Raw genomic sequence first — 20,772 nt, forward strand, 5'->3', positions numbered from 1 at the left:
ATAAACTATATCCATTGTTTCCATAAGGCTGAATTTTTTCTCCTTACATCCAAAAACACACTTCTTCTTTCGTGCCATTGTTGAGTTTTTAATTAAACAAAGCTGTGTCGGGTGATAAGATGTTTGCAAGTTCTAGCGTCTCCCGCTGATTGACGGGTGGGCGGGGTTTTCTGGGGGAAGTGATACGTATAGAAAACCCCTGAAACGTCAGCTGGACCTGTAATCGAAAAAAACTTTCCGAAACTTGTACGAACCCTGGCGAAGTGCATTCGGCACAGAAAAACTCTGTAACACGCCCAACTGCTTTTTTGACACTTTGCTTACGTTTAGCATGAGGAAACAACTCTATAACTGTGTTAAAAAGTCAGAATGCTTGAAATACCATTGAACCCCCCCCCCTTTAAAAATTATATATAAATAAAAATGTTCAGAAATTTATATATGCATGCGCGTATGTTTAAATACACATAATAATTACACACAGCACTCACACATATATTATGCAAAAATTTACTTTTATTTTGTATGCAATTTATCACGATTAATCTTTGCCCAGCACTAGAATAAATCTATGCTGGGTTATTTCAACCCAAATGCTGGGATGTTTCTACCAGTCGAGTCTGAGTCAAGACTAAGACCAGAGATTGAGTTTCAAGTTCGAGTCAAGACCAAGTCTGAGTATTTGGACTTGGTCTTGATCCTGACTCGAATTGGACTCATCTACACTACTGGTTTCAACCTATGGTTGGGTACTAACAACCCAGCATAGGGTTATTTATAACCCAACAGTTGTGTTTGTCCATATTTGACCCAACGATGGGTTAAAACAACCCAACATTTTTTAGATTGTAGATGTATTTTCAGCCCAGCATTGGTTCAAAAAGGGACAATCCCAGCAGTTTGGTTAAAATTACCCAGAAAATATTTACATTTGACCCAACATTGGGTTAAAACAACCCAGCATTTTGAGTAAAAAAAACCCAGCATAGGTTAAATTACAACGCATTGGGTTGGGTTCATCCCTTTTTGACCCAATGCAGGGTTGAAAATAACCCATCATTTTTTTAGTTAAAGGAAAATTGTAAGTTTTTGGTCTTTTCTCACATTTTTCTTAGCATCAGGCTTATAATTTACTAGACGACTAATGTAGATAAACAGGATATTGCCTACGCTGAACAAATAGATCAGATTTCTTTATAAATTACATTAAATTGATGACAGTCAATTAGGAAGATTGTGTAAAAAAAACTATGGAGTTTATGTGCATTGTGACCAAAGCCTTAGAAAATCTTTAGATCGGATCTCTTCTTCAACGTAATGTTAGTTCATAGATTTTTTTACTAATTTTCACAAGTTCAACAACATAGAAAGCAACATCACGTATATTATTCACAAACAGTGATAAAAGGTTTTCATGATGAGAAGTACTTAGGGTAAGGGTTTGACCAAATTTGTACTCATACAAGCAAAACTGAATAAAGAAAGAAGATAAGATTTAATGAATGAGTTGAAAAGAGAGCGAGAGAGAGAGGATAAAAGAGAACAGGAGAGAAGCAGCGGACTAAAGAAAAGGCGTTTGAGTGAGTAAGCGAGCGAGCGAGAGAGAGAAATAGAGAGAGGGGAGGAGTGCCTTCCCATTTCCTTAGCAACCGTTGGCAGCGAGCGGCTCCAGTCTGTTGTCTTACATGTGAGTCGGTGTCTCTTACGTGTGGATCTCTCCTTACCAGCACACAACGCTTCTGTTATTCAAACTCAATTATGTCCATCATCCATAAACACTGTTAAAGAAATTAGAGCGGGCGTGCGAGCGAAGGAAAGAAACGGAGAGAGAGGAAAGAGTGAGAAAGTGTTCGGAAGATACGCAGCACTGGAGGAGACGGCAGGCGGGGGGATGGAGCACCTGAGCGCTCGCGAGCTGCCCAGGCTCTCCTGGATAAATACACTTTACAGCAGTACGTAAACACTGTTTATTTCCTATCCATCTCACCTGTGTTTTTGGACATAGAGTTGCGAATTGCGTTATGTGTTTTGAGTTGCTATCTTCGGGTTTTATAATGTGCGTTTGTTCGCTCACGAATCAGTTAGGGTGCAATGAAGGGATTTTTGGCACTGTACCATCAAACAATATAATTGTATATATTTATATGATATATATTTAAGTACCGTTGTATTAACATGGCCAGTACTGTATTATGATACCACTGCAGAATGTTTATTGTAAATAAAAAGTAATATAAAGTAAGTTAACCCTTCATTTTCATTCTTATCACACTTACGGATCTCTTCTCTGTTCTTTATTTTTACTTCTTTCATCTGTATTCCTCTTTGTCCCTTTATTATTCCTCCATTCATCCTCTCATTCCTCTCTTTGCTTCCCTATCTTCCCTCTCCCCAGTCATCACTCCCCAAGTACCATTCCCCCAAGTACTCGTATGTAAATGTATCTCATCTTCACGGTGAACTGGGATTATGCATCGCACTCCGTCAGACCCAAAGCGCACGCTGTTCTCATAAATATTCAGGTGTTATGTTGACTGTTTACTGACAGCTGGTCGGTTTTTCCCCGGGTGGATGTCATGTGGACGGAAGTGGTCAGCGTTGGTTTGTGGGTAATGTTAGGCTGAAGAGATGCACTTGTTGTGGTTGTTTTGTCTGCCATTCGTGTGCTCCAACTGAAAGGTTGAGTTACATAAAGGGCTTTCAGAGAACGTTAAATGGCAAAGGTTGGCACAAATCACTCTGAAGGGGATGGGGGTAATGGAGCGAGAGAGAGTGAAAGAAAGAGCGAGCTTATTTCATTCAGCAGGACGAATCCATTGAGGAGTTAACCAGAAAAGCACTAATCCACACCCCCCATAATTTCACACTGAATTATATGAGATTTGTGTGTGTTTGTGCATGTGTGACGGTGTTTTTGTGTGTGTGTGTGTGTGTGTGCGCGCACGCTTATGATAATGTTTGCAAACGGTGATTCGGGAAAAGGGGGTGGTTGCCCCAAAAGATTATTAGTTTCACCCCTCTTCTTTCTATGTTTACACCAGGGAAATACTCGTATAGTCATGTACTCTAACTGTAGGGAGGAGGATTCCCCAGAATCCCCAATATAATGTTACAGGGCTGTTTATTTATTTTTTATTATGTAAAATACGATTTTCACACTTTTTGGCATATTTAGCCTTATATTTTCATCGTTTAAATAAATAAATACATTCATTTAAAATTCATGTTTCTCTTGTAATATTTAGCTTTTTGTAAATTTTTTTGTTAAATCCACTATTTGCATTTTTATAAAATATATTTTTTGATTTAATTTAGGGTTGCATAACGATTAATCGCGATTAATCTATTGCAGAATAAAGGTTTTTGTTTATGTCATATATATGTGTTTGTACTGCGTATATTAACTTTGTATTAAATGAATACACACACATGCATGTATATATTTAAGAAATGTTAACAGGTGTATATACATATATATAGTGTTGGGAAAGTTACTTTTAAAAGTAATGCATTACAATATTAAGTTACTCCCAAAAAAGTAACTAATTGCGTTACTTAGTTACTTTTCATGGAAAGTAACATTACTTTTTTGTTATTTTTGCGTTACTTTTTTTGGCTGAGGCTTGATCCCTTTCAGGCCTTGCATGTGTTTTTTATAACTGTAAATGAGTGCTGCCATGTGACTACATTTAGTTTAATTCAGTACATAATTTTTTTAAACTGTTAAGCGTCGCCGTGCCGAATACGGGACACCTAAGTTTGCATTAATATTGTTGATGTAAATTTTAATTCATCACTACAAACTATATATCGTTGAAAAGGTGTAAGCCTCCAGAATAGACATTTCAACAGTGTTTTATAACATAAATTATGTAGGGAGAGTAATTGATTCATTTATGAAGAGAGTGTGCCTCAAAAAATTTATTTTCTGCTAAATGTCACTGTCCCACCAGTAGGACGACTACGTTTACTTCAATGTTTGCATATGAATTCTTATCTAATCATGACAAACTGTATATTGTTTGAAAGCTCCAAGAGTGTAGATTTAACTCAGTAGGGTGGGGTGACGCTTAAAAGGTTAAATTGAATGAATTAAACTAAAAAAGTAACTTGCATTACTTTTTTTAAAAAAGTAACTCAAATATTAATGTGTAAAAAAATTATGTGCATTAAGAAGTAATGCAGTACTTTACTCATTACTTTAGAAGAAGTAATATTATTACGTATGCATGTGTGCATATTTAAATATACATAATTATTATTCACAGTTCACACAAATATATGATGTAAACAAAAACCTTTATTCTGCAATAGATTAATCGCGATTAATCGTTATGTAACCCTAATTTTATTTTATTTTATGAAATATTTTATTAATATTGTTTGATTTCTATGTTTTACTTTACTAATTTACACAGTTTTGTTAATTTATTTATCTTGCACTGCTTTTGCAAAACGTGCAGTTTTTGTGTTTGTTAAATTAAAAAGCAAAGAGAAAGAGACAGAAAAATGAGAGATGGACAGAAAGACTTAGACTTTTAGAAACTCATTTAATTTTAACCATTTTTCAAAACCTTACAAAACTAATATACAAAAAATAAATAATAATTTAACAAAAATCTAAAAACATTTACAAATTAATCAATGATCCCTATAAAAAAATCTTACATTATCAATTGTTTATAATATGCATATTCAATAGCTACCCACCCTACATTCGACTAACGGAAAGAGACAGAGAGAGACATAAAAAGAGAGAAAGATTAAGAGAAGAACAGAGCAAACAAGAACAAGGAGATATTTAAGACCTGACATTTAGATATTTTAGTGCCAAATTATCTCAGAAAAGTGCAAAATGTTATAGCAAGAAATGCATTTTTACTGGTTTTGATGACCCAATCAGTAAAGAGACCCTTTTAAAAAACGCCCCTAAATAAAATCTCTATACACAATGGTGCTGTCTCTATCAATCATAATGAGATCCATCATAAATTATCTCCAAACTCATTACCATAACACGACTCATTAGCTGCTGTTGTAACAATAACAGCGTCTGGACCGCCTTTGGCAGATGCTGTTAACCTGCTTTTGTTGTGTGTTAAGGTACAGCCTCATTAACAAACAAATGTAAAGCCATTCAATAATTGATGGATGTTATTAAACATTAAAAGGCCTTCTTGTTTAATAAAGGATGTATGTTTGAAATAGATCCACAGAGGATAATATCAGTGTTATTGAGAGTATATTAACAGCAGGTATATTTTATGTTTTCATAACATGCCAATGGGGAATTCATGTTGGATTTGTTCATTTTCTTTCCTACGACCGTAGAAAAGTGGGTTAGGGATTGCTCTCCGTAGCTCTGTCATTATCAGTTTGGGTTCGGGTTAAGGTTAGTCCTGTTTTTGAAACGTAAAAGAATTTATTGTGGTTATTGAAGCTTTATATATATATAGACATTTTTATGTTGTTACTGCTGAAACCGTCTATAGTCAGATTATGCATGTGCTTATCTCCACACCATTTCCTCAATCATTGGCATAATCTCTATGATCTGCTTCTGTTTCTACTTTCTATGCTAATCTTATGGTTTCCTGTGTTCAGAACGGTTATAAATACATGTAGGGTGCTAGGTGATGCTCGAGTTGAAGTCCAGCAGCCGTGGTCAAACTCCGTTAAACTTCATCATCAGGGGTGTCCGACTGGGGGTAAAACCAGTACTGATTACAAGGGCCCCAAAGGAAGAGAGGGCCCTTGAAAAGTCTGGACTATATTATGGGGTGGGGCATGGGGGCCCATCAGGACTGCCTATGCATAGGGCCCAAGATCCTATGCAACGCCCCTGTTCATCATGCTGGTGAAACATCTCATGTGAGATTTTTCTCTCACCTCCAAGTTTTCTTTTTCATGTCACTTCATGGTGTTGCTACTAGGTGGTTGCAATGGTGTTGATAAAACTACTTGGTTTTGCAAGTAGGCCATATTCAACCTACTATTTTAAGTTTTGACTTGTGATAAGTTTACATAACATATAAAATCAGTATATTATGCAAGAAACATCTCATGGATGCACTAGGACGCATCTTCAGTGACGTATCCTGGGATCAAGCTATGTTACACTTACAGTATAACACACCTTTTTTTTAAAGGGACACTCCTCTTTTTTTAAAATATGAAAAGTTTTGTTGCAAAACGAGATAACTCCTTTAATTTTTCAAAAATCTCGATTTTTGGTAGCGCATTCCAACTAATATCAATTCAACTGCAGTTTTGACAAAAATGTTAAAAACGGAGTTATCTTGTTTTGCAACGAAACTCTTCATATGCTTTTCCAGCTCCCCTAGAGTTAAACATTTAATTTTTTTACGGTTTTGGAATCCATTCAGCTGATCTCCGGGTCCGGCGGTACCACTTTTAGCATAGCTTAGCATAATCCATTGAATCTCATTAGACCATTAGCATTGCTCTAAAAAAAAAAACCAAGGAGTTTCCATATTTTTCCTATTTAAAACTTGACTCCTCTGTAGCCACACCGTGCACTAAGACAGACAGAAAATTAAAAGTCACGATTTTCTAGGCCGATATGGCTACTCTCATCTTGCCGTAATAATCTAGCACTTTGCTGCCGTAACATGGCTGCAGCAGGTGCAATGATATTACGCACTACCGAAAATTTCCCCTTGGTAACTTTTAATAGCAGAGGACTATTTTCGGCCACTGCGTAATATCATTGCATTACGGCAACAAAATCTTTGATTATTACGCCGGAATGAGAATATAGTTCCTAGCCATATCGGCCTAGAAAATTTTTCGTCAATCTTAGTACAAGATGTAACTACAGAAGAGTCAAGTTTTAAATAGGAAAAATATCCAAACTCTTTGGTTATTTTTTAGTGCGATGCTAATGGTCTAATCAGATTCAATGCATTGTGCTAAGCTATGCTAAAAGTGGTACCGCCAGACCCAGAGATCAGCTAAATGGATTCCCAAACTGTAAAAATCAAATGTTTAACTCTATGGGAGCTGGAAAATTTGCATATTTTCAAAAAAAGTGGACTGTCTCTTTAAAGCAAGTAACAAATGTCTTAGGATATTCAATGAAGATGTTTAAAAAAGGCGTGTTATTAGTTTATACAATGCTTTTCTTAGCGATAACTGTTCAAGGATAAACTAATGTCGAAGTTTACAGCAAACATTGCACATTTTTACAAATAAAAGATCAAGAAATCATCCTTTATTTCAAAGATCTTGATCATCTTATGTCAGTACAATCTTTTAAATGAGCGTTGTAATCCCCATTGTGTTTTAAAAGCACACAGCAAAATCTAACAGAGCTGCTCTTGCATAACTGACCTCAGAGCTGCAGGACATTTATGGACTTTTATTGCAGCAAACCGGCTTACGTGAAAGTGCACGTACCGCCTCGGTGGCATTTACCAAAGCTGCTACCAAGCAAGAGTACAAGTGCAGTACTAAAGCTGGATGTCAAGTGTCTGGAGGACGCACAGAGCCTCTGTAGAGACGCAGTGATTCTGCTGACTGAAGAGGCTCCTGACAGTGATTTGAGAGGTATGCTGAGGTCAGGGGTCCACTTATGCAATAAGCCACAGGAGGCTGTGTGTGTTTTACAGTGGTTATAGATGTCTATAAGTGCAGCTTATTACTTTTGATCAAATGCAATTGCGATGTTTTAAAAGGTTTCATAAATATTTGCTTTTATTACTCATATTAATTATAATGGATACTGTAGCATACGTACATAAAGTGACCCTATCTGTGAGATTCAGGCTAAAGTCTCATGATCTAATTATGAGTTTCAGACCATCAAAGTTAAGCTTTAATTTCAATCTTTGGCATGGTATATTGTGAGCCACAAACACGATTGTTTCTTCCTCCTTATGTAAACTTGACCGCTGGAAAACAGACCAATCTCTACATAACACTGACTGTGACGTTACAGTCGAGATGTACGGCCCCAACATTAAATTACACGTTAAAGGAATAGTCTACTCATTTTCAATATTGGGGTATGTTATTGCCTTGACTGGGAATTGTTGATGCATCCCTCTGTCATCTGTGTGCGTGCACGTGGGCGCTGGAGCGCGCTGCGACGCTTCGATGGCATTTGGCTTAGCCCCATTCATTCAATGGTACCATTTAGAGATAAAGTAAGAAGTGACCAAACACATCAACGTTTTTCCTATTTAAGACGAGTAGTTATACGAGCAAGTTTGGTGGTACAAAATAAAACATAGCGCTTTTCTAAGCGGATTTAAAGGAGGAACTGTATTTTGTGGCGTGGTAGCGCTTTTGAGAGTACTTCGACTCGCCTGAAAAGTCCGCTCCCTTTCTCCCTCTCATAATGGGAGAGGGAGGGTGTTACTGCGGCGAGTCGAGGTACTCCCAAAAGTGCTACCACGCCACAAAATACAGTTCCTCTTTCAAATCCGCTCAGAAAAGCGCTGCGTTTTGTTTTGTGCCACCAAACTTGCTCGTATAACTACTCGTCTTAAATAGGAAAAACGTTGATGTGTTTGGTCACTTCTAACTTCATCTCTAAATGGTACCATTGAATGAATGGGGCTAAGCTAAATGCTATCGAAGCGTCGCAGCGCGCTCCAGCGCTTACGTGCACGCACACAGATGATAGAGGGATGTATCAACAATTCTTAGGTAAGGTAGTAACATATTTTAATATTGAAAATGAGTAGACTATTCCTTTAAATGAAGTACAGTGCTAAAAACAATGTGTGACTGCTGAGTTAGCGCTATATGCTAGTTAATGCTATATGCTATGTCATCCTTGGTTGGAACGTCGTCGCTGAACTTTTTTGACAACAATCAGCTGTAAAATGTTTTGGTCCTGCTCGATTTTCGTTAACTTCGCGTAAAATAATGGAAAGTTTTTCATCAGATACCCTGGGATCAATGTGTTAGCATGACAGAAGCTTGATGCTGTCGGGAGAACAAGCAACCGGCATTTTTCTTCTCCCGAGTGCCTCTCGCGTAAATTATTAGGTGTTGATGGCTTACGTTTCTTTCCCATCACAGAAAACCACCACAGTTTTAGCAATGCCATCAAAGTATTATTTGTTGATCACGAAGTACAAAGTAGATCAGGAAAACTAGGATTCTGTGTGTATTCAACGCGCCTCCATTGTTTGTTTCCAATGCGTGGAATTGGTGCACTGTGATTTGTTGAGCGGATTTATTGTGTTCTGCAGAGTGGTGTTTATTGCATTTTGGGAAAAAGGGAGAAAAGTTGACAGAATAACACGGTGGATATTGTATTTTGCATAAAATTAAGCATTTACTTTTAAATACTGACCTGATATAATACTGATTTTGGCAGTAACTCATTTTTAAAAATTTTGTTTAACGCGTTTTGAAACCAAACTCTTCATTTGTATATTTAAAGAAGAACACGTTCTGGAAGGCATTAAACTTTTGTGAAAATCATGAAACTTTTTTTTATTTTTACGTTTATTTTATTTATTTAGACATATGTTAATTCAAAGCGACTTACAAATGAGGACACATCACATGCTTATTGTAAGGGTAAACAGTCATGTTAAGCACAAAATTATGTTATTAAAGGAATATTTCAAGTTTAATCAAAAGTGCATTGTTTGTCAGACAGATATCTTTGCATACTGTGAGGTCTTTTAGATGGCTGTGGGCAGTAAAGTGCTTTCCTGGATTTAGTATTGAACTGTTAGGGCGACTCTTGAAAGTGGGCGGGATGCGCTTCTCGGTGAGCCGGATGATGCTCACGCATATTGAGAAGAAACCAGACAAATCATTTTCACCCTTATGGTCTTAAAAACACAGCTAAATCACTTTTGCACAAGCTTCTGAATGTAGTATAGGAACACGGGATGGGGGGGCTTACTTTGAATTGAATTTTCTTTTGATTGAATTGAGGGTAGTACGAGTGGTGAGCGTTTCATTACATTTCTGCACAAACATTCAGCGAGGTGAGATGCGTGTGACTCACCGCCTCCCTGTTTTTATGTTGTTTATCCTCATCAAATTAGATTTTAAGAGTGTTAAGAGTGTTGAATTACTTGCCTGAGCGAGGAAAAAGGGTGACCTTTTCCAGAATAGTTGCAAACTCATTTAAAGAGGTGCAAAACTCATCTAGGGAGAGATTCACCAAGAGTGAATTATGTTGTTAAATGCATTGCAGATTCAAAATATTGGCATGTTTATACTAAAAAGAATAATAATGGTTTAATTTCAGCACATTAAATCTTCATTGATGCTGATTTTGGGTCTTGAAATGCAGGATGCAAAAGAGGTGCATTGAAATCACCCCCAATGTTTTTACAGAACACTAATTAATTGTGAATGATTAATTATTCATAAATGGTTAATGTTTTTTGAGTATCGTTAGGCCTCGAGAGAGACACATTAAATTAACCTCACAGATGTGTTTTTCACAGGTTCCTTGAGACCAACACGCTTGTTCTTTTTGCACTTTTTTGAGTTTGTGTAAAGGCCCATTTACACCAAGAAGGATAACTTTAACGATAATTATAAAAATATTTTTTTTACATCAAATGGACGATAATGTTATGTTTATTTTGCGCACTCTAGTTTCAGATTTTTAACGTGTGAGCCTTTCAGGTGGATTTTGAACAACTGTCAAAAAAGTTCTAAAAGTGATCCCAACACAATCAATTCTCTGTTTCCTTAAAGTGCACCTATTTAATTAGCTAAAAATACAATGTTATTTGTGTATTTGGTATAATACAATGTGTTTATGGTTCAAAAAACACATTATTTCGCACATACCGTTCAGTTTTGTAACTCCAGATTTCACTCTCTTCCCGAAACGCACTGATTTTGTACAAAACTCATCAATTTGAAAAGCACTGTGTCCCTGATTGGCCGGCTAATCTGTACGTTGTGATTGGTCTGAATACCTCTGACATCAGCCCGAAATGTGACGCTCCTTACCATGTTTGAAAGATTCGCTCACAATGCAATGCTTACAGGAGTTAACTTACAGGCTGAAGTCCGAAGCGGGAGGAATTATGATAATGTCGGTCTTGTCTACATCACCAATCCCAGGAAGTTGTTTTAGTCCAAGAAAAGAGATTTTCGTTGGCGACGATAACTCGCGTCATCGTTTACTTTGGGGTTTGTACCTTTTGCATATCGTTAACATGTACTAATACACACTTACACACACCAAAGGAAATTTAAAAACGTGAATCGGACCATAGTAGCTTTTTAACTCTTTCCCCGCCATTGACGAGTTATCTCGTCAATTAAGAGAAAACATTTGCATAAAAAAAGTGTTTTTGATGAATTTTTATGTTAATCTGTAATACTGCGATAACTTACCCAATTTATTTAAAAAATGAAGCAAAAATGTTATTTACTAATTTTAAACTCCGTGCATGTTTTGATAATCATTCTAAATCTGATCTCTTACAAAATTCCTTCACAAAAATGCAGTTTTTCCAGCTTTTTGCTAAGACATTTTTTTTTTAAGAAAAATACCCATATTTAAGAATTTATAAGCAGAGAAAAAAATATAGATAGGATGAAAGTTTTTTTTCCCGTTTTGTTTGTTTGTTTGAAAGCAAAATGTCTGTTCTTTCATTTGTGAATTTTTGTGAAAATCACGAAAATGCTGGCGGGCAACTTTTAAAAAAAGCAGCTTAGATGGGGATCCTTTTTAGGGCGTCTGGCATGATATCTTGTTAATTCGAATTTTTTGTAGACTCTTAATGGATTCTGCCTGAGGGTGGGATTAACACAAGAAAAAATGTAATGAATGTATAATACATCTCAAGAGCATTCGGTCACAATCACAATCTCATTTTTAGGCTGTTTACACTTGGCATTAACATGCATTTTCATCGATCGGATCACAAGTGGACGAGGTTAATGCCAGGTGTAAACGACGTTTTGAGCTCGTCCACTTTCGACCACTTTCAACCACATTCAGAGGTAGTCAAAACCCGTTTCGATCGGATTACTTTTGTAGTGTGAACGCACATGTGGTTGAATGTGTTTGAACAGCCACACGCAACCGCCTTCTCTCCGCCCATTTATTTAATCTGAGGTACTGAAAACAATGTCTTTTCAGACTTCTGGCGCGAACACACGGTGAACAGCGCTATTTATAGCCTTTCATTAATAAAACTAAAGCGGCTGATCTCCGCAGTTTCATTTTGCAAGCGTGTGAAAGTTGCGCGATCCTATTTCATCATTTGCGCGGAAATATCAGAGAAAACTTTAATATATAAATGTACAAAACACTGTGCAGCATGTTAACTTACAAGACAAGCAGCGGACTCTGACATAATATTAGTTTGCGTCCATATAAACTCATCATAACTTAAATAACAGCAGAGAGACTCGCCCACCGTCTCGACGAAAACACATCTTAATACCAAGTGTAAACAGCCCCTTTGACGGAGGTGGGATTTAGCGGATTTTGCATTGGAACTCTTCAAAGACTTAACTATTTGCTTACATTTAGAACGATTTTTTTAGCGCCCCCTGTGGTGAAAATGTGTTTTAAACAGACAGACTATGTGCAAATGCATCATTCAACACCAATGCACCAAGTTTGTTTTCCAAAGGTGGTCTCAAAACCGAGGTTTGAAATTTCAAACACGTAACTCATGCATGCATTGTAAAACTGGACTTGGCCTAAAACTGCCGAATGTAGCATCTATTCATTTATATATCTGTGGTCCGAGGTTGTTCGATTGAGTAGAGGCGGGGACTGATTTGCATATTCATAGATCTGCGTTAACTAAATGAGGCAAGGCAAGTTACATTTAAGATGTTTTAAAGCACGAAGTACTGTCGCATGAAAACCTTTTACAATATGCTATTATGACGCTCAAAGATGAGTTTTAAGCATATACTGTAAAAAATATGGACGTAGTGTCTGTGACGTCACCATAGATTTGTGGAGAGCTTTTTTGAAGCCAATAGTAGGCGGTGCCTGCCGTCACCATCTTGGCCGTCCATCACTCGCGGATAACCAAAAATGGCTGAACCTGAGGTGGCTGGTTCCTGAAACCACGCCCACCTAGCTCGACTGTAGTGACAGCAGTGCCAGTTTACAATCAAGTGGCCACGCCCTTAATTATGCAGAACTTGAAGGCTTAATATAATTTAAACGGATAGGTTACAAAAAATTCACAGTTGTCATGAAGGGCAAACTTCGCTATATAGGCCATTATTATATTATTTGCATGCTTTATTTATACGTATTCATATTTGATTTATGTTTCTCTGAGGTTCTGCCCTGTCTTCTGTGTTTGTTCTTTCAGGGATCTTTGTCTGCCCAGGGTCTTGTGTGTGCATTTGTTTGTCTTTCTCTATTGTGTGTGTGTCGTCGTGGTTAAAGACATGCCCTGCCCTGCCCAGCTGGTAACTGGGGACCTTTTAACTCTGCCCTCCGATTGTTAACCAATCACGATGCTGCGCACGGACCACACACCACACAGCTTAGCCAATAGGACCTCTGGGCTGTTTTGACTTCACCAGGGAGTCGAAGCATGATTAAGCATTCAGGCCAGTCAAGAGGAAAAGGAGGAATGAAGGGGCGGTGAAGAGGGAGAAGAGAGGAGGGATGGTGATCCATTAGTAAAAGAATCTGGAGAGGCCCTCATCTCTCTTTGTACCTCCCACTCTTTTCCACCTTATTTTCAACCTTTCAAACAAACCGAATCAAATTTCCCATCTCACCAAAAGCAAAACAGAACTGATAGCAAAGTAAGATTATTTTCACGATTGATTTGATTCCATTATGCGCCCTTAAAGTGCAAAAGGCAACATTTTTGATTGGCACTAGTCTATATTAGATATTCAGACTGCTCAAGGTCTTCTGAAGGTGTGCTGTCAATCATCCATCTGTCCACCCGCCCATCCGTTTCTCCACCCATCACTCAGGCTATCAGAGATTGATTGACATGTCTGTGTTCGACTCAGAGGTGATTCAAAACAAGATTTCACGGCTGCTCAAGATTGATTCGCATCAGTAATTTGTGGAGCCGGAGATGCTGATTTAGGACCTGCTAAACACAGGTACAGCTTCATCCTGCTCAGGAAAAAACACATCTGCTCCAGGTAATGACATTGACACAGTCCTGCTGTGTGTACAGATGCTGTCAGAGACTCGCAGCCTTCATAACACACTAACATGACCCAAAAAAGCAGCAGGGAGAGGTTTTCCTACTACATAGCACCATTATGTTTTGAGCTATTGGGTAACATTTCTGGCAGAATAAAGTGCTGGTTGTTGGAGTCAGTGACCTCCTATTCTGTTCTAGCTTAACTGCGTCCGTCTAAATTTATAAGCTCTACTTTGCAAATTAAATGGAGGCTGGTATGCTTGTTTTTTTGTTTTGTTTTTTCCGACCGACCGAAAAGATGTACTATTAAAGATAGTAAGGCTTATCCGAGTTGCGACTGACCCCTGTATCATTGATGGAGCTGTCTGTGCTTCCTTTATAAAAACAACAAACAGCATTTATTGTACGGACAACAGCAGTGTATCTTATAAGAGATTATATTACTCACTCTTTATGCAGGTGTTATGTAACATGTCCACTTGTTTCCTCTCTCTGTCTCTCTCGGTCTCTCTCTCTCTCCATTCAAGCACTATAGTTTCTTGGGGCTGTACAGTGGGGGGACGCTACATTTTGACCTGCAAAATGATAAATCTCACTATATTTTCTTTAACAGAAGTCCCCTTTCAAAACCTATAGTGGACTTCAGCCCTCTATATTCCGATTAAATGACGTGAATAAAACAGTTTTTTGACTCCGCTCACAGGAATACATCAGTCGGCAGCTTTGGCTCAAACGGCTCTGCTAAGCTAAGCTGCTGTCGAATCACAACACACTAAACAAACTACACAATCAGAACTCGTTAAGTATTTCTGAAGGAGGGACTTCATAGAACAAGGAAGACATCAGCCCGTTTTTAGGACAGTGAAAACACGTGAAACTTTTTTACACGTGAAACATGAACACAAGTTATATTGCACACTCACTGAAAAAAACGATTCATTCAATTTACTCAATTTAATCAAATTTTTTAAGGTAAGTGGTTGCAATCAATTTATTTAAGCTACATTTAAACAAAATTATTTTGTTTTGTTTTGTATTTCTGTTTTTTGTTTAAATGTACCTTAAATAAATAAATTGCGACCACTTACCTTAAAAAAAATTTATTAAATTGAATGAATCATTTTTTTCAGTGCTGTAAACAAAATCGAATCTTCAAAAACACAGAAAGAACGGGACCTTTAAAGGGATACTCCAGCGAAACATGAAAATTATCCCTTGATTTACTTAGGTCTCGTACACACTGCAAACTTTCGGGAGTGACAACCGCATTAAAATGCCCCTAAATGTTCGTTTCATGTCTGTACGTAACAAGACTCACTCCCGAAAATGTGATGATTGACACAGAAATAACCATAGCAACGTTCTGCCGTCTCGCGTGCTTATCACTCACGGCTTTGACCAAAATAATGACAGCATTGTGTTTTGCAATAAACCTCCGTCTTGGCGTTGTGTATTTTACGCTTTTGTGAGGCTGCTTCACAGCGCAGAGCGCGCGGTCTTGCAGTGTTGCCAGGTCCTCGTCTTTTTTGTACGTAAATACCGTTTTGGCGCATAACTATTTATGGCTTTTGGCTCATGAAGCGATCAAGTTTTTGGTGTTAATAAAGTGTGAGGGTGCCGGTCCCAATATTTTGATCTTTGAGGTAAAGCATTTAGATTTATTTCGGTTTATTATTGCATTTTTTTTGTTTGCTGTTTTTTTAGTGCAAGATCTGGGAACACTAGTCAGCAAACTACAGAAGACTTTTTCCCCTTCTAAGCATTTATTTTTTCAGAAGAGAGACATGTCCTGTTTATGATGAACATTTAAACACTTAATTAGCTACTAGTTGTTCAGTTCGGTTATGTACAAACTGTGCAGAGTTTTTGTAAATTCGGTTGTCACTACCTGCATTTTGCGGGATTTAATTCGGTTGTAGAATGCGGTTGTGAGTCCCGTAAATTACTGAACTCTGTGTGTACAGAACAGGATTAAGCATTAAAAGGTAAAGTGACAACCGAATTAATATGCAGTGTGTACGAGACCTTAGAGCAGTGGTTTTCAAACTGGGGGCCGTGAGATGGTGCCAGGGGGGCCCCAGTTTTATGACATTTTATAAAATGCATTAATTTATAATGAATTCTGTGTAATTAAACATAAAAAATAAGGATACTAACCAAAAGCACTACTTTTGTATAATTTAATGTGTTTTAGTAAAATGTTGAGTTTTAGAACAGTTTTTGTCACAAATTTTCTTTCGGGGGCCGCGAAGGAATGCCCGTACACAAGGGGGGCTGCACGCTGAAAAAGTTTGGGAACCACTGCCTTAGAGTACCCTCAAGCCATTCCCGATGTAAGACGAACACAATCAAAGTTACTTTAGAAAATGTCCCGTCTTTTCCAAACTCTGTAATGGTAGTAAACAGGGTCCAGGGGACAACTTATGACTGCGAAGCCCAAAAAAAGTGCATCCATCCTTAATAGAACGAATCCACACGACGCCATGGGGTTAATAAAGTCCTTCTGAGGGTAATCGATGGGATTTTGTTAGAAAAATATCTATATTTATAAACCATAATAACTAGCTTCTGGTATTGGCCAAGGCACATTCACGGAGCGGCTGCTTCTTCTTTTAAGCAACGGTTTGTAATCAAGCAGGAAGCAGGAGCACCACATTTCTAACACTACATAGTAAGAAAACAGCTATGGAAGTCAGTGGTGCTCCAAAACAAACAATTTATAAAATATATATAAACAAATGTATAAACATTTATATTTTTTCATTAAATCTCTCTCATTAAAAACTCACAGTTCTCATTATTCATTGCATTGCATATAGCACAACTGCTGTTGCAACAATGTTAGCGTCAAGGGGTTTTGATCTCATCATACATTTATGAGGTTATGACTCTGATCTTAGTTGTCCCGACTGTTTAAAACACATCTGCCTGTACTGTATGTAGCCTTGCCAACTTCTAGACGGCGTGGCTGGCCGGTGTTTTTAGACTGCTTACTGTATGGATTCTTATATTGCTATATAGCGGCAGTGCTGAATCTACTGAATCTAATTTTACACTTGAGTTATGAGCGTGGAGTCTGAATTGAATCTGACGAGAAAGAGACAGTGGATACTGTAAAAATAAACCATGCTATTGTTTCCATAATGCTTGGTTCATTGTAGAGGTCGATCGATATGTTTTTTTCTATGGATGATGCAGATTACGATATAAAAAAAAGGGCAGGCAATGGCCGATATATGATGCCGATTTTATCCCCCGATATGTTTGGGCGATTTTCTGTTTGTACATAATCATCAAAATGTCCGCATCATTAGCAGATATTTTAAATGTAAAAATGTCACTATTTAAGCCAAAGTATTAAAAATAAAGATGACTGGTCTTTCTGAAAAACCACACCGTGCATTTATCAGACACAGATATTACCCGACACTGTGCTGTCATCATTTTTTACACTTTCCTCTGGTTTTTTACCATGGCTTTTATTGCTTTGTAGGATAAAATCCTTCTTTGGTAGACCTGATACATTATTTAAAGGGGACATATCATTAAAATCCAATTTTTCCATGTTATAATGCTCTAATTGGGTCCCCAGTGCTACTATCAACCTAGAAAATGTGAAAAGATCAACCCAGTAACTTAGTTTTGGTAAACCATATCTGCAAGCATGTAAAAAATAGGTCATTGAAATTTGGCCTCCCTTGTGATGTCAGAAGGGGATAATACCGCCGCTTAATCTGCACTGTTCAACCACGGCACTACTATTTAGTGCACATATCAGCTCATTTGCATTTAAAAGGACACACCCAAAACATTTTTGCTCACATCAAGATCACTGTGCACCGTGCCTGTCACGCTGTTGTGACGGTGACGGTAATTTCATGTCAGCTCTTGGTTGGTGTGTGCGTGCGCTATTCTAAGTGCCCATATTAGGACTTCCACTGTACTTCCAGCACTAAAATTGCCTATAAAAGAAGTAAAGCAAGATTGTTATGTATGAATCTCTCATGTTCGAAAAACTGTACGAACCCTGGCAAAGTCCATTCGGCACAGAAATACGTCCAACTGCTTTTTTGACACTTTACCCTTGTTAAGCATTAGGAATCCAACTCTTATGCTATGTTCATACCATCAAGTTTAAATTTTAGGTCAATGTAAAGACGCGTTTACCCACGTCTGGAGGTCTCGCGGCGCGATTGAGGCGGGAATGAGGAAGCGAGCGGAGTCACAGAAGCCCCTCACATGACGCGAATTTCCACGTGAATGTCTCCAATGCCTAGAATTTCACGCGTGGCTTTCACGCACGAATGAAGCGAGTAAACTTAAAATGTTCAAGCGTCCAACTACGTGCGCATAGCGCGTTTTTGCCGCATCTACCGGGTTTGGTGTAAATCCAGCATTAAACAATGTTAATAAGTCAGAATCCATAAAATAGCTTTAAACCCCTCCCCTTTTTTATTAGTTTTGTTAGTTATGGTGTATCGTCGATCACAGGATCATTTCCGAGACGTGTTTGCATTTATAAAGGTACTTTTCTTGGATCAGCGTGCTGTGTGAACAGGTTTTAAGTTTAAGGGTGCAGCATTCAAATAGCCAATTTTATAACTTGACATTGGCATATCTGGTACAACCAGCCTTTGGTGCAAAAACTGAATCTTGATGCAAACGGCCTTAGAGGGTGAAATCATCTCAATGTTTAAACATTGTTTCAAGGCTGTGAAGAGTAGATTTCCTTATGCAGGGGATTTGGAGTGTGGACTCAGATGATCCCAAGGCTGGGCAGATGAAGGATACGGTGGTGGTGTAATTAAAAAGACATCAATCTGAGCGCTCTGCTCGTCACTTTTTTCCTTATGCTCCGTTGTGCTGCTCTTGCCCAGTGGTGGAATCTCTACGAGTCTTGTACATGTAATTATCAAACGGCCGTGTCATCTCCGTCCGGAAGAATCTGAATAATTAGGACATATGGAGGATGCTGGCGACGGTTGCCTTGGTGACAGTGTAAGGCGCATACATATGGAGTTTAAAGGCATCACTTATCTTCATGGGTGCAGGCTTGCTTCAGTTGATCTCTCTCTCTCTCTCTCTCTCTCTCTCTCTCTCTCTCTGTCTACAGTATTTATTCAAAGCATCCTTGTGTTGAGAGAAATCCTTTATGTGCTATTGTTGAAGTGTCAGTGGCTTTGAAAGGTTATCTGAGTGTGCCGTTCTTGGTGGGTGTGAATGTGTATTGTTCTTACTGTTTGTATTAATATAGATTTGTTGAATGAACTGTAGAAAGCTGTTAGTGTCATAGTTCTCCTCACATGGTGACACAGAAAAGAAATATAAAAAATAACACATTTTCTTCATAAGTCCTATTTGACTTTATTTTTTGCAGCCTGTTTTCCAAAATCAGTCAAAAAAGATGACTGAACATTTAGGATAAAGTCTTCATTTTCCCTTTTATCACCAACGATAGAGTTAACGGTAGAGACATCTCACAATAGCCTTTATGTATTTTTGACAAAATCCAGAAAACAAGGCAACCTTAAAATAACCAAAAATACAGAAAAGGAACTTGTACTGTACTGTTCAAAAATATTATATAAAAATATTTATTTATTATTTGTATTATATATAAATTATTTTTTCAATTAAAGTGCACATGTTTCATTGATAAAAACAACGTTATTTTGTGTATTTGGTGTAATACAATATGTTTGCGGGGTTTATGGTTAAAAAACACATTATTTTCCACATAATGTACATGTTTGTAGCTCCAAAGTTCACTTTCTTCCTGAAATGCACGGATTTGAAAAGTGCTGTGTCCCTGATTGGCCATCTAATCTGTACGTTGTGATTGGTCTGAATACCTCTATCGTCAACCCGAAATGTTTGAAATATTTTTTTTCAGTGTTAGACAACATGTATATCAATAAAAATATTTTGTTGCACCATTTTCAGGTTTTATAAAGTTCAGGTTTTACATTAGACTTCATTGTAGGGGAATTGTTGACTTTGAGTGGCACTCTTTCTCTCTATTTCCTTTTGTCTCTCTGTGTGGAGATTTGCATACTGGAAGTGCAGTAGAGATACTCAAGCTGCTTGCTGATCTTCTCAAAGCTCTTTTCATGAGGATGAGCCTCCTGTTTGTTATTTGTTAGCTGGCAATGCTGAAACAGGACAACATTGGACAAACAATCTTTTCTGTATAAATAGCCTTATTGTTTTGGAAATACTCTCTCTTCTTTTGTGTTTTTTACCATTTTAGTTCAATTATTTATTTGTAACAGACAGTATAAATGAATGTAATACGATTAGGGCACACAAAGGATCCATTGATGGAATTGGTTCTGACTTATATATTTAAATACCTATATCAATTTAGGAGTTTCGAATGATCTCACACTGTAAAAAATGCACCATGATGTTAAAACAACTTAGTTCAACCTACTATTTAAAGTATTGACTTAAAAAAGTTGACATAACTTATAAAAACAAGTTGATAATGTTTAACTTAGTTTGTTAAGTTAAAGTAACATAAAAATATATGTTGATTTGACGAAAATTGCATTCTTGAATTGCCCTATTAACTCATTCCCCACCAACCTTTTTTTAAGTTTTTGATTTTCTCTTTGAAAGTGATTTTCACAAAAGTTTTACAAAATGCCTTCAGGGAAAATTT

General features: G+C 37.5%; 1 protein-coding gene across 2 annotated transcripts in view; it reads left to right on the forward strand.

The window, feature by feature from the left end:
- abr (ABR activator of RhoGEF and GTPase) overlaps positions 1 to 20,772 on the forward strand; it is a 193,612-nt gene that overhangs the window by 36,029 nt on the left and 136,811 nt on the right. Inside the window, exon 1 of one of the 2 annotated variants that reach the window (XM_073860677.1) lies at positions 1,651 to 1,952. The exons of the other annotated variant lie outside the window; for it this stretch is intronic. Coding sequence (XP_073716778.1) covers positions 1,892 to 1,952 — 61 coding nt within the window. The 5' untranslated portion in view covers positions 1,651 to 1,891. Of the gene's footprint in view, positions 1 to 1,650; positions 1,953 to 20,772 lie in introns of those variants that run through there. 2 annotated transcript variants of the gene reach the window in all.

This window comes from Misgurnus anguillicaudatus, chromosome 22, assembly GCF_027580225.2.
Source record: "Misgurnus anguillicaudatus chromosome 22, ASM2758022v2, whole genome shotgun sequence".
Classification (NCBI taxonomy): Eukaryota; Metazoa; Chordata; class Actinopteri; order Cypriniformes; family Cobitidae; genus Misgurnus; species Misgurnus anguillicaudatus.